At 37.1% G+C, this 14,482-nt stretch overlaps 1 protein-coding gene across 2 annotated transcripts; it reads left to right on the forward strand.

Annotated features, from left to right (window-relative positions):
* Nucleotides 1–989: 989 nt before the first annotated feature.
* RPS6KB1 (ribosomal protein S6 kinase, 70kDa, polypeptide 1) lies at nucleotides 990–12,619 on the forward strand. Of its 2 annotated transcripts, XM_010178638.1 has the most exons (14): nucleotides 990–1,033; nucleotides 2,087–2,207; nucleotides 2,567–2,635; nucleotides 3,082–3,229; nucleotides 3,694–3,751; nucleotides 4,716–4,816; nucleotides 5,754–5,844; nucleotides 6,047–6,137; nucleotides 6,435–6,542; nucleotides 6,834–6,896; nucleotides 7,696–7,773; nucleotides 9,467–9,574; nucleotides 10,157–10,269; nucleotides 10,812–12,168. In XM_010178638.1, the coding sequence occupies exons 1-14, from the start codon at nucleotides 1,002–1,004 to the stop codon at nucleotides 11,047–11,049; spliced, it is 1,419 nt and encodes a 472-aa protein (XP_010176940.1). In that variant the 5' UTR covers nucleotides 990–1,001; the 3' UTR covers nucleotides 11,050–12,168. The 2 variants fall into 2 exon arrangements, with proteins under 2 accessions (XP_010176940.1, XP_010176941.1); XM_010178639.1 differs by lacking the exon at nucleotides 2,567–2,635 and having other exon boundaries at nucleotides 10,812–12,619.
* The last annotated feature ends 1,863 nt before the right edge of the window (nucleotides 12,620–14,482 follow it).

Raw genomic sequence — 14,482 nt, forward strand, 5'->3', positions numbered from 1 at the left:
TTTTCTTTTTCTTCTGATTCTCTGAATTTCAGACATCGCTCAGTGTATCAGTATTCAGTCTGTAGATTCCAGGCTGTTTCTCTTGCAGTTGTTATTTTCTGTACATATTTTTTAAAAGCAAGTGTTAAGGTATAGTCTGAAGCTGATTAGAAGCTTGCCCATTAAGTTCTACTTGCATTCCTTCCAGCTGTCTGCTTGGTTTGCACTTCTTCAGCCATGCAGAGCCACAATTATAGGGAAGTATTATCTTGCAGAAGGGGTCAAGTTAAAAATTCTTTTAAGAAAATACCTCTTCACAATCGAACTGCATTCTTTAATGGTGACAAGTTCTGATGTTGAAATGCTTGAGCCTTCTTTAGTAATATTTGCATGCGTTAATCTGAATGATTATTGGTCAGAAGAGGTATTTAACATCAGAGTAAAGCTTAATTCTTTCATTACTATCGGGATTTGATTATTATCAATCCAAAATAATAAAACCTCAGCAGATTATTTTTTCTAGTGCGTATGAATCCCAGTTCATCTATCCACATAATCTTTACTGTTGTTCTAATTTGCATAATACTGTAATAGAATTTTAAAATATATATAAAAGAGCAACTGTAAAGAAAAACACAGTACCTTAATATTTTTCAAATTCACCTGGGAGTGCGTGGAACTGTTACCTCTAATATTGAAGTGACTGAGTAACAATGCAGTCAGGTAAAACAGTGCTGCCCTGTGTCACTGTTTGAGTACTTCCACTTTCCAGTATTGCAAATTTGCACAGAATTTTTAAGATTTCTTATCTTCTGCTGATAATTTATTATTCCTGACCTTTAGGCTCACTTAATTACATCAGTTATAATCATATATATATATAATTATTACAGATATGATTTAAGAAGTTGAAACTTCTTCAGTTTCACATCAGTGTGTTTATTTTTAACACTGCTTTTCTTCTTTGTTATAATTAACCTTCCTTCTGCCCCTTCCATCCCCAGGGTCAACTAAGTGAGAGCATGGACCATGGAGGAGTTGGCCAATATGACCTGTAAGTTGCTGCTAGAAAATGTTCTGTATCATTCATGACAACTACATAGAATTTCTAATTTCGTTATGTTGTGAAGTTAAATAGAAAATTTTGTCGTTCTTGTTCAATTTTGAGTTGTTTCTAGTAGCTTTGCTATTTCTTCGCATTAAAGTCTGTGAATTGTATCTGCAAATAAGATAATAATAATAAAAAAAATCTGGCGAAACTTGCTGTTGTCTTCTAATCCTTGTTTCTCCTAACATTATCTATCGTATTTGAATAATATTTGTGGTATCCATGTAATGCACTGTCCGCAGGACATGGTATGTTCTGTGTGTGTTGTAAGGGCTCGATGGAGACGGGCACAGCAGGCTGAGGCAGAGGAGGTTTCAGAAGCTGTGACTGGAAGCTCCCTTTAGCGTTAGTGCATTGATGGATTTCCAGATTGCTGCGGCATGCCGTGTTGTGAGAAGCGAGCAGTGATAGTTAAAACAGTTCAGTTACGTTTCCTTTAGCAGCATCAATCTGTTAGTCTTTTGCAGAATTATAGCATAATTTAACAGCACTAAATTATGGTTCAGTCTTCTCCTGTGACACGTTCAGAGTTGTGAGGCTTTTTGTTACAGCTTCTGCAAGGTATTTGTGTTATAGACATTGTACAGTGACTGTTTGGGCTCCTGAATGTGATCTGAAACTTAAACACGCATTATAGCCTTGCTTTTACTTGAAGTCTTAATGGAGTATCTAAGTCAGTTTGAGGTCTTGGTCTTTTAAACTTAATTCTGGTGTAATACGGAGATTTATTATGCACAAAAATGAAGGAATCTGAAGGAAATTTTGATACTGTAAACTCCCAAAATCTGCAGGTGATCTGTGTTGTGCAAGTTGCAACTTACTGCTTTGCACACACTTAAATAAAATTTCCAGTGCTGAGAATTCCCCAAATCTCCAAAGTAGTCATTCAGTTCTGTCAGATACAGTGTATGCTTTTCAGAAAGATATTTGCCTGCTTACTGTCATTTGGTCGTTTTTGAGTATCGGGTAGTCTTATATTCTTGTTTCGGTTTTATCCAGTGGCTTGGAACATTGTGAAAAATTTGAGATTTCAGAAACTAGTGTAAACAGAGGTCCAGAAAAGATCCGACCAGAGTGCTTTGAGTTACTCCGCGTTCTTGGCAAAGGTGGCTATGGAAAGGTAAGGAACTCTTTTCTACAGGAGTTAATCCATTGCGCCAAATATGGTTCAAGTGCTCACTTGCTGCCTTTGGCAAGGTCTGATCTTCCCATCCTGTTTTCTAATAAGTTCATTCTGCCTGAAGGTAGCCTCAGGGCCGCCAGGGTTGGTGTGGTGGGACCAAGGTCACAGGCAGAGCCTTGCCAGCTGGTGGTAGCCAGAAGCGTCCCAAACTGGTTCTGGTTCCAGTCATTAGCTCTGCTCCTTTGGGCAGTGTTGCAGTTTGTAGGTGATCTCTTTCTTTTGCAGAACTTTGTTGTTAACTTACAATGGCCAATGCGATCGTAATGTGTGATTGCTTTTGTATTGGTGTTGTATAGGTATTTCAAGTACGAAAAGTAACTGGAGCAAACACCGGGAAAATATTTGCCATGAAAGTTCTTAAAAAGGTAACCTGAATGTTCATGTTTCACTACTGTTTGAGTCTAAAAAAATCTATCCCTTTCTTTAGCTGTTACAGTTATCAAATTATATAATACACCTAAAATTAAACTTTATCTGTGATATATACAGTTGTTATCCAGGTACGGTTGAAATTATAATTAGTCTTTAACTGAAATGTTCTGTCTGTTTAGTTCTTAGCAGCTAATTTAAATAGCCCAAGAGGTTCCTTCCAACCTAAATTATTGTATGAGTCTATGGAATAAAGAAAAAACTAAACTTCTGGAAGAAACCTGTCATGTATATATCATGGTGATTTAAAAAAAAAAATTTTGTTGCTGACTCATATACCCTAAACCATAACAGTAGTGTTGTGATTTAATAAGCTCAGAGTTGAACTAAATAGAAAAGTCGGTTTAGGATGTTCTTGTGCTCATGTATCTGCTTTTTGTAGGCAATGATTGTAAGGAATGCAAAGGACACAGCTCATACAAAAGCAGAGCGGAATATACTGGAGGAAGTGAAACATCCCTTCATCGTAGACTTAATTTATGCCTTTCAGACTGGTGGAAAACTCTACCTCATCCTTGAGTATCTCAGTGGTCAGTATATGAAATTCTGTTGCCTGCTTCTTCCTATCTTACACAATTGAGAAGTTTCTTCCGTCAGGCTTGTAATTCTTGTATGTTACTTTGATTCTCTGCGGCCATATAGAGTACCTGAGGTTTTAGTCCTTGCAGGTTCTTTGCAAAACAAGAGTTATCCTATATTTAATGGATAGGGAAGCAAACCCAGACAAGAAACAGTTTGTCTAAGCTATAACAGTAGAAAAAACAGGGATAGAAATGCTGCTGGTTTTGTCAGCATGCCCCTTGATGTCTTTTGGCATTTCTTTAGGTTGCTAGAATTCTGAGATTAAGAGAACAGGAAGTTCTCAGTTGTTTTTTGTGAAACAACTTTTCGTAGAGCAGGGCAGAATAGCTGTTGCCGATCATTTTTCTAGAAAATACTTGTGACTGACTAAAACTGATACTTTAGAGTATAATCTCACTTTTTCTCATGACAGGAGGAGAACTATTTATGCAGTTAGAGAGAGAAGGGATATTTATGGAAGACACAGCTTGGTAAGTGAAACTATTTTGGTAAATTAATAGTTCTGGGTTTTTTTTGTGAGTGCTTAAACTGTATACTCTGACTTGGAAAACTATATAAAACTATCCATTCATTTCCTAGTCTAGTGAAAAAGAGAGTTAACCGGGGTTTGGGAAGCTGTATGGGTTCTGTACGTACCTGTTTGTGCTGGTGTAACGCCAGTGTTACTACAGAAGACTCCGTTGCTGGTTGCTGACTGGGGCCATTTTCCATAGGGGTGTAGTAAAGCAGGTATTTTGGGTGTTGGAGAAGAAACTGAAAGACTTCCTATAAATGCAGGGTTTTTTGTTCTTGGTCTACACACTGTTTTACCAGCCAGTTACAGAATTTTCAAGTCACTGTAATGGCTGTATTCTAACAATCAGGTGTGCGAAGTGATAAACATAATTATTCTAATGAAGGAGAGAGAGGCTTTTGAAGAGTGCTGTTTTACATATAAAGTTGAAATGATCCCTTATGGTTAGGCTTCACACAAATGAATACAGTTCTGTCTTTCCACAGTGCGTGCCAATAACGCCTTCGAAAAGCTTTGATTACATATGGGGCTGTAATACCGTTCTGCAGAGAGCACTGGGTGCTGCTGGTTACCTTCTTAGCTTCATTTTTTTTTTCTTCAACTTTGCCATTTAGACATGGTAATACAGATTGAAGTGTGTTTTAACAACTAACTGGTAAATTCAGATTGCTCCAAATATATTCATAAGATAGCTACTGAACAGGTAAACGTAATGCCAATGCTGTAGTTTTGTAGTTCATCTCAAAGTCTGTATGCCTTTTGGCAAACCAACCTCAAGGGCATCATTGTTTCTCTCATTTATTCTCTCATACGCTTCTAACGACACTTTCAAGGAACTGTCGCTATGTACGTAATAGTTTTAGTGCTTAAGGATGCTTTGCATGATTTTGTCTAATTGTGTGGCATGTGTTTCCTTTCAGCTTTTACTTGGCAGAAATCTCAATGGCACTGGGACACTTGCATCAAAAAGGAATCATCTATCGTGATCTGAAGCCAGAAAATATCATGCTCAATCATCAAGGTAGAAATATAGTAACAGTTACGTTGCCAGTCATTTGAAAATAAATCTTCAAAGGTCAAAACACTTCTCTTACATCAGTTTCCTTAGAACGATGGCATGTTCATTATCATTCTTGGTATAACTGAAAGACTTGCCAAAACTAATTGCTTGCCTTTAAACACAGCTTCTGTGGCTTTAATAGGCCACAGCAAGCGCCAAGTTCCACGTGTATAGACACAGGCATTTTTTGAATGGTTGACCTGGTATTTCTGCAGCTCTGGAATTTTTCTTCTACTCAGTCCTTGTAAATACATAAAGATCTGTGTCTTCAGTGTAGTGTCAGTGACATTTTATTAATGGGAATGACTGAAGACGTTAGTTAGGAAAGGCAATTTAGGTACGATGCCAAATCATCTGTAGCTGAAGTGACTTACCTAGCTGTTGACACTTTACCTGACTGTAGTAGCAATTCCTGAATGCAGTTATATTGACTTGATGACACTGATTAGTCTGGCAAACTGTACCATCCAGTATATTCATGTTTCTTAAACAACTTACGTACTTAGTCTAAGTCTTTGTACTGAATTATTCAGAGCACTTTACGATTTGTTGACAGTTGTTCTCTGAACTTGAAGCAAGCAGTAAAATTTGATAGCCTACTTTCTTATCTGAATGATGCTCTACAGTCTTTGATAAAATACATTTTTCTACATGTGCATAAGTTTTGCTAGTTTATCTTGTTTCTTTTCACCAAGTGGTAACACTTTATGCAGGTATAATGCAGAGGTTTTATCTGTAAATTCTGTTTTATAGCTGCATTGCTTTGTCAGACCATTGAAGATACCTGGAAATAGTTCAGAGTTATTACATACCCATGCTAAAAATTCCTGGGTTTTAATGTTACTTGTAGAAATGTCCGAATTTTGGCATGTCCTAAATTTTATATATTTCATTTCAGGTCATGTAAAATTGACTGACTTCGGATTATGTAAAGAATCTATTCATGATGGAACAGTCACACACACATTCTGTGGAACGATTGAATACATGTGAGCTGCATGATGAAATAGAAAAGTATTACTCTGGGCTGGGGGTAGTGGCTAAATTTTGCCTTTTTTAACTGATGGTTCATATATTCAGTCACTTACAGAAGTGTTAATTGATAAATGTGGTTTTGTTTGAAAACTAGTAGTCAGAACTAGTATTAAGCTTGTTAAAATACTTTCCTATTTTCAATTTCTCTGATTGTAGGGCCCCTGAAATCTTGATGAGGAGTGGGCATAATCGTGCTGTGGACTGGTGGAGTTTGGGGGCATTAATGTATGACATGCTGACTGGAGCAGTAGGTGCACAGTTATAATTGCATGTATTTATCTTTGTAGCTTTTGTAGTTACCTTATTCCAATTCAGATGCATGTATAAATACAGATATACTTCTATATATACAAACTCTAAGTAAAAACTTTAACTAAAATACAGTTACATTTATGTTGACTACAGTTATGAGCTGCTCTCATCCAGTTATTTGGAAGTCCCCTTTGCAGTAATTTTGTCTGCTTTATAAACTACTGAAGTGAGTTCTGTGTACACAAATAAGAACAAGTCCTATTTTTCCTCCCATTACAATGGTGCTTTCTAGCCTCCTTTCACTGGGGAGAACAGAAAGAAAACAATTGACAAGATTCTCAAGTGTAAACTCAACTTGCCTCCCTACCTCACACAAGAAGCCAGAGATCTGCTTAAAAAGGTAGAATTTTAATGAATATCAGTACTAAAGCTGTATGTAGAAAATAGAAATATAATAATACAACTGGCCATGTTGTCCATGCTTGTTTTACCACTAACGAGTCAGTCTTGCTTTGCGTGTACAGAAAATGATTTTCCTTGAAAATACAGTTGTTTTCTAACAAGTGGAGTTTTTCTGATTGTTCAGTATTCATTCTGCATGGTATTGCCTTAAATGATGACTCGTGTCAGAATTAGTCTAGTCATAATGGCATAACTAATTTTGCTTTTTTGGATGTTATTTCTTATTAAGCTGCTAAAAAGAAATGCTGCCTCACGTCTAGGAGCTGGTCCTGGAGATGCTGGAGAAGTTCAGGTAACTTTTGCTTAACTCAAGAATTCTTAAGTTATCACAGTTGAAAATAAAACAGCTTTGAGGGTACATCAGGGAAGGAGAGTATGTCTGGCTTGAAATGTAATGAGCAAAAAGGCAGCCACATGTGACAGCTGATCCAAATTTGAACATTTTAAAGCTTAACAAAAGCAGCTGTCTACCTATTTGATAATTTGAGAAAATAACTTGTATTCTTTAGCTTTGTCTTCCAGTCGATCTTTGCTACTAGTCGCACAATGCTGATTGCACGGTCAACCATGTAAGAGCGATGACACTCCAGCAGTCTGATGAAAAACCTGCTAGCCCTAGCATTTAGTGCAGCTCTTTCAAGGGAAAAGTGGTGTTAGTTTGCATTCAGTGTTGCATAGGTAAAAGTTAAGGCAGAGGCCTATTTCTTGTTGCTTCCAGCTTGACTTTTTTGTGGTGAGCTTAACAATGTACTAGAGAGCCCTCCTTGTTTCACAGTTCTGATAATTTGTTATTAATACAGTGTTTTGCCATTCTTTTAGATATCTAACTTTTGAAGTTGAAAAATGTAGAGGTATTTTGCATGTCAACTGACTTTTCTAATACTTTTCAAGGAAAACAAAATAGGAAAAGATTTCCTTTTCAAGGAAAACATAGTATGTTGTCTGACTTGGAGATACAGTATCAATTTTCAGCTCTTCCAGCTACGCTGAGGTAGTGCTGCAGAACATACTGCACTAGACCAGTTCTTAAATGTCTCTGATTTATACCCAGAAGGTAGATTATGACTCTGTGCTATTGCTAACCCTTGTAGGCTCACCCGTTCTTCAGACACATTAACTGGGATGAGCTGTTGGCACGAAAGGTGGAACCTCCTTTTAAACCCTTATTGGTATGTACTCAGAATGCTGCGAGATATTAGAGATGTTCCTTCTATGCCTTTAGGAAGGGTTGTAAACACTGGAATCTAAAACCTAGAAACAATCACTCTTACAAACTGGAGTGCTGTTGACTTCTGGTGCTTTAAATAGTTGAATGCATCAGCTTTGGTTACCGGTTCTCAGATTCACTTTTGCCAAATGAAAGATGGCAGATCTACCAGCTCTACTACCTCATGCTGATTTTTTTTTTCCCTGAGACTGATGCTGTATCAGCTTTATAAAACAATCTCTTTATTTTAAGTCTCCACACAGTATGAAATACTGGCTGTCATAAGAATGCTGGTCTGCCTTATTATTCTGTGGTCATGGTACTCATCCGTCACTGGAATAGGATCTTGCTTTTTTAAGTGAGAAAGTGGCAAAAATCAGCCAAGAGCTAATTTATCCTTTTGCTGAGTCTCCTGGAGGAAGAAGGTTCTGCTTCAGTTTTCATTCTTCCTCCTGATCTGTAGGTTAAACAGACTCACAAGTGCAGTTATCTCTTCTAAACATTATGCAGTAAGTCAGTACTTAGTTGAAACTAAGATGATAAATAGTTGCTAAGCCAAAAGTAAATGAAATTGATGGTAAAGGTCTTTTCCAACCATAACCATTCTATGATTCTACAAAGTCACCCCATTAAGCATTTTGTATGTTGGCTTATTAATATTTACAATGCATCTTGTGCATTATAGGCAGTAATTGAAGTTTACCTCAAACCAGTGATGTGATGAATAAGCCTCTATTATTGTATCTTAAATTTTGATCATGTGGGGTTTCTGTCTTTTTTTCCCCTCTGGGTACAATTCGCTACAGCAGCAATGGGTATTGCCACCCTGATAGTTCCTGACTACCAACAATCTCACTTTAAACTGGCTTAGACATCACTAGTGTTAAGCTGTACTAAAGCATAGGGACTCAGACCATTTTTCCCTCACCATTTTAAATGAAATTCAGAATGACATAAGACTGATATTTCCAAACAAATTATCTGAAGATAGTTTTGGGTTGGTTTTTTTTTTTGTTATTAGCAAATTTTCTGAAAGTTACTTGTACAAACCCGGATGGTTTGTGAAAATGTGCTTCCATGGTTGCATGAAGGCCTGCACAAATGAATACATATTGCCTTTTCAGTTACCTTTAGGAATGAGAGAGAGGACCTTGGAATTATATCTGTTGTTCTTGGTCTGAATTAAGCAGTATTCTTTAGTCACTTATTCCAGAGTTGTCATCTGTTACTTCACAGTATAAACATTTCTGTATCTGCAGAAATGGGAAGAAATTATCTTGCCACGCTTCCAAAAACTAATAGTTCCAACTGTTCTGTGTTGGTTGTGACAAGGGCTAAACTTGCAAGAAACTGGCATTGTATTTCTAAAAGTTTTTGTTTGTGATTTGAGATTTTTTTTAAGGCATCTTTTTAATTTGTGTTCCTTTTTGATCCATAATTTTTGCCCCTCCCCCTTGCCTTTATTTCTCAGTGTCAGTGCCCATAGTGACCTCCCACTGGCAGCGACAGGATTCCGACACCACTCCAGGGTTTTACTACAGCAGAGCTCTGCCAAAAAACTATGGAATGAACTCCATCCAGAGGCTACACTGCACCGCTAAGCCATTTGGTTGATATCTGTAATATAAACCCTTAATCATTTTGTTTTTGCAAAGCAATCTGAAGAGGATGTGAGCCAGTTTGATTCAAAGTTTACACGTCAGACACCTGTTGATAGCCCAGATGACTCTACTCTCAGTGAAAGTGCCAACCAGGTCTTTCTGGTAAGTCACAAGTGTGCTGTGACTGCGGAGAGGTATGTTGGGTTACTTGGGAACAGCAGGGCATCTCAGGTAAATTGGTTCTATGAAATCTTACTACCCGGTACTCAAAGCAAACTGTCGTAATTTTAGACACGCATTCTGCAACAGATTTGAAATGTTTAAGGGCTTTGAAAATACTTGGTTTGATTATTGGTGGTGGTTTCTTTATAGAGAGAAAACAGCCAACAAACATTGCTTACTTGCTGAAATGTCAGCATTCTAATTCATAGTTGCATTACGAACTCTGGACATGTGATTGCTTTCACAGTCATGCAGAGAGAACAATGTCCATTCTAAAGATCAAAATTAATTAAATTGAGCATGCCCCTGGGCATCTGTGATCTGAATAGAAATATCTGGGGTGGGCAGGCATCTGGGTGAGGAACTCCCTGAAGTCCTGCAAGTGAGTAAAAGTTCATCTGTCTACATTTACTGTCATTTTTATAATTTTCATGTACTGTTTCTTGCCAATCGTAACTGCACAAATGCTCATGAATGTAAATCTTGCCTATAAGTTATGGTGCATTCATTCCTGTTTTGCAGGGTTTTACGTATGTGGCTCCATCTGTACTTGAAAGCGTAAAAGAGAAATTTTCTTTTGAACCAAAAATTCGATCACCTCGCAGATTCATAGGTAGCCCTAGGACACCAGTCAGGTATCTTTTTTTTTCCCTTTTTCTTGTAATATGCTTTTTTTTTTTTTGCAAGTAGTTGAAATAGATCTGCACTAGAAATTTAAAAAAAAATCACTTCCATTAGAACTGCAGCATCGATCATATTTTACAAACCACATTATTAGAGACAAATCTGTGGTGTTTGGCAGCACAAGAAGTACTAATTTGGTTTCTATTCGATGCTGCTACAGCCTCACAGTCTGGTGACTTTAGTACACCATTCTTCTAGGACTGTTTCAGAACATCCTAAGTAATTATGTGCTGCCAAAGAATCATGTTAGTACAGAAAATTCCTTCTGCAGTCATCTAGAAATATATCCTCACTACTCAAATGAGAGAATTTTACTTTACGAGAGACCGTGGTAGAAGCTAGACGTGGAAACTTTCTCAAACTTCTGGAGGTGGAAGGAAGAATTAGAAATGCTTCTCAATAGGCATTTGGGTTCAGCTTCCTGCAGAGTAAAGGACATACCTTGGTGCTGTGTGTGTCTTCATCTCTGATTTTTATGTTTCTTGTTTTAAAGCCCTGTAAAGTTTTCCCCTGGGGAGTGCTGGGGAAGAGGTGCTTCTGCCAGCGCATCAAATACTCAGACACCTGTGGAATATCCAATGGAGACGAGTGGAATAGAGCAAATGGATGTGACAGTCTGTGGAGAGGCCTCGGCACCACTTCCAATCCGGCAACCAAACTCTGGGCCATATAAAAAACAAGCTTTCCCCATGATTTCCAAACGACCAGAGCACTTGCGCATGAATCTATGACAACACAATTTTTTTAAGCCTTTGAAGGTGGAAAACAAAGAACGGACATAAGCCCACTTGAAGCTGAAACGTGGGGGCTTGTATGGTTTACTTTTAAAAAGTGACAGTATCAAAGAGTCAGTCATTGCACAGAGCGACTTGGAAAGCAAAGAAAACCGGATTTTTTTCTGTCAATCAATGGTGCATAAAAAAACTTTAGAAAATGGTATTGCAGAACTCTAGGCACATCATCTAACTGATTCGCAGTGACATCTTCTCACCTTATCACGGATTTTTCAGCTTGATAGCTTGAAACTGACAGTATTAAGGGTCAGGATGTTGCTTCAGAATCACTGGTCTAGTCGTGAATGTGTCAAGGAGGGTTAGCCCTTTCACTAGGCAAAGTATGAAATGCCTATGTGCTTGCGTCTGAGGAATAACTAGCATGCAAGCTTGGTTAAGCGGTTTCCTACAATGGGGTGGCATCAAAGATGAAAGGTAAAATTAATTGGTATTTCACATTCGAAACATAATGAGTTTTTTATATATATAAAAATATATATTTTTCAAATAGATTTTTTGATTCAGCTCATTATGGAAAGTATCCCAGAATCAAAAATGCAAAATAATTGGTTGCTGTGAAGAAAGTCAAGGCTCTAGTTCTGATTCTTCTCCTCATGAAACAAGAAATCAATAAGCAAATCACTCAATTACCAGCTTGGCAATGTGGAGTAGGAGAGAACTGTTTCACTTGCTTACCCAGCTGAAATACCTGTTCCTGCAAAGACAAACAGATCTAATCAAATGGCAGTGCTGCTATGTTCTAGGCTTAACTGGAAGCCATGGGCTCACATACACGTCCTGCTTATTTCATCCCTGTCCTCAGCAGACATTTCACTGGGAAACACCACTTTTGTATAAGCTAGTCCTTAGACTGAGACAGCTGAATACATTCAGATTCTTACCCATGTATAAGATCAGGAAAAAGTGCGTTGGAATACACGGTCAGTAGAACCATACGAGAAATGCCACAGGAAACGTAGACAGATTCTACATAGTATAAGGAGACAAACCTTTTTGTGACCAGTGGGTAAGAATTTGAGGATTTTATTTTTTTTACATAAAATTTTGCTTATAGGAGTTCCCTGCCATTATGCATTTCTAAATTTATCAATATTTTTTCTATGCTGGGGCAATAAATTTGCTGATTGTATGAGAAAAGTGTTAAATGGCCTTTCAGTGAATGTCTTCCACAGTGGGTCAGAACTTTAGCAACTTAATTTAGGAAACACGTTCTAAGGACACTATCTATGTTTTTGAAATTGTCACAATCTGTACAAATGACTTACAGGTACAAAGAATAAAATAAAGGTAACTTTACCTTACTTAAATACTTCCTGCCTTAAAGAAAGCATTTCCATGAGCATAGCTGGTGAAAGGGTTAATATCTGCAGAGCTTTACACTAGTTAGAGTGTGTATGGTGTGTGCGTGTGTGTGTATATGATCATGCAACTGCATACAAGTCCTGTCACTTTTTGCCTGCCACACATTGCATTATCTTTAGTCAAACTGTGCAAAGTCTACTTCTAGCGTTTCACAACAGTAGGGATTTTTTTATAGATTCTGCTTACTCTGCGTATACTGAATCTTTTTGAGCCATAGGATCCAAGCCATAAAAGTCTCGAAGCATGCTGAATCCAATCAGAGCGCTGTTTTCCAAAATTTGCAAGTTGGAAGGATTCAGCAGCATTTTGTTAATACTAACAAAGAACCAACAAAAAAGATGGTTATGATTGAGCAAAAATTAGTGATTTTTTTTTTTTTCTTCCTGATACGGCTTTTGTTGGAAAATGTTTTTTGTATTAGTTTTGTAAGGAAGATCAAGTTACCTTACAGTGACATAAATTGTACTGGAAGATTGCCACTGTTCATTTGGTAATACGGCCACTGGTGACATGTTGTGAAACTGAAATCAAAGTGCTCGTGTGTGTTTGTGTTATGCATATTTGCAGATACGCAACACTTCAAGCAGTGCCTCTCTGCCACCTGTTAACATCGGTTTCGTAACATGATTACTTAGTATAAAAGATCTTCGTTTAAAAAGAATATAATTGTTGAGGCAGATCCCTCTTGGTTAACATAGGTTTCGTAACATGTTTACTTAGTATAAAGGAACTTAGTTAAAAAAGAAAATTGTTGAGGCAGATCTCTCTTGGTTAACATAGGTTTCGTAACATGTTTACTTAGTATCAAAGAACTTAGTTTAAAAAGAAAATAATTGTTGAGGCAGATCTCTCTTGGTCCTAGTTACAGCTAACAGTTGCTTTTTTGGTTGGCTGGATATAATTGTCCAGTAGAATTGGTTTAATATGGCTGGCAAGAATGGCAAGAGTTGTGTCTGAGTTCACTGATTAATTACAGATACAATTCATGGGTTGAAAAAGTAAATTTCATGTACTGTCAATGTTTCATCCCATAGATTATGAGTTTAATTCCCTACCATAACTGTGAAACTTTTGGAGTGTGACTCGGACAGCAAGCACACACTATGCAATATGGTTTATCCTGTATTTATTTGTAAAAATATCAGACATAGATCCTCTATATATATATAATAGTGTCAAAATTACTAGTCATGAACTAAGGGGAGTGGAGTCCTAGCTCCTGTCTGGCTATTTCAGATAAGTGCAGAATGCATTGAATATTGGAGAGCTTAACAAGTGCTTTCTTTTGTTCATTTAAAAATGTCTTAAATTTTTCATTAGAGTATAGAATCTTATTTTTTTTATTTTGTACAAGCTGCGCTTTTTTAATTACAATCACTGAAAAATTCACTATAATTTGATTTTATAGGATTTTTGTAGCATTACAAAAATATAGTAAAACTGAGGTTAATACCTGTTGTGGCTAACCATATAAAAGTATTAAATCTTAAACTTGAACAAAAGTCATATTTTTTTTTACTAGATGTTAAATAGGAGAATATTTTGTTCTGCAGGTCACTATCACAAAAGGTTTATAGGTCAGCTGTGTTACCAGCAGTTTTTCTTTTCCCATTTGATGCAGAAACTATTCTGGTATAAGATATTCAGAATTTCATAATTTTTCTCTGTGGGAGTGATGCATACATTTGATGCCATTCGTGTACTAAACTGTAATTTTGGGAATGCTGGAATAATTCCTACCAAGACTGTCTTAATTGTGCCATCTGACATTTGAATGTCATCCTGGTATTAGCTCATAATAAAAGATAAAAATAAATGAGTCAATTGTTCTTTCGAATATCCTTTTTTTTTTTTTTCTCGTTATCTAAAAGCTGAACTGCTGGAGAACATGTAATATTTCAGTCCGCTCTGGCTATTCAGTGGACGCTTACTTTGGGTCTGTTCTCTTTTTAGTGTTGACTCCTAACCTGCTCTCACTGTTCATCAAGAAGCGCATCAAACACTGAAG

This window comes from Mesitornis unicolor, unplaced genomic scaffold (genome assembly GCF_000695765.1).
Source record: "Mesitornis unicolor isolate BGI_N332 unplaced genomic scaffold, ASM69576v1 scaffold16072, whole genome shotgun sequence".
Taxonomy (NCBI): domain Eukaryota; kingdom Metazoa; phylum Chordata; class Aves; order Mesitornithiformes; family Mesitornithidae; genus Mesitornis; species Mesitornis unicolor.

What these genes read in the sequence shown, in the direction of transcription:
- RPS6KB1 (XM_010178638.1), top strand. Translation starts at nt 1,002, where the DNA reads ATGGACCATGGAGGAGTTGGCCAATATGACCT. An exon ending in GCAAAGGTGGCTATGGAAAG is followed by an intron (nt 2,208 to 2,566) that starts GTAAGGAACTCT and finishes GGTGTTGTATAG; the next exon opens with GTATTTCAAGTACGAAAAGT. An exon ending in GAGATGCTGGAGAAGTTCAG is followed by an intron (nt 6,897 to 7,695) that starts GTAACTTTTGCT and finishes TAACCCTTGTAG; the next exon opens with GCTCACCCGTTCTTCAGACA.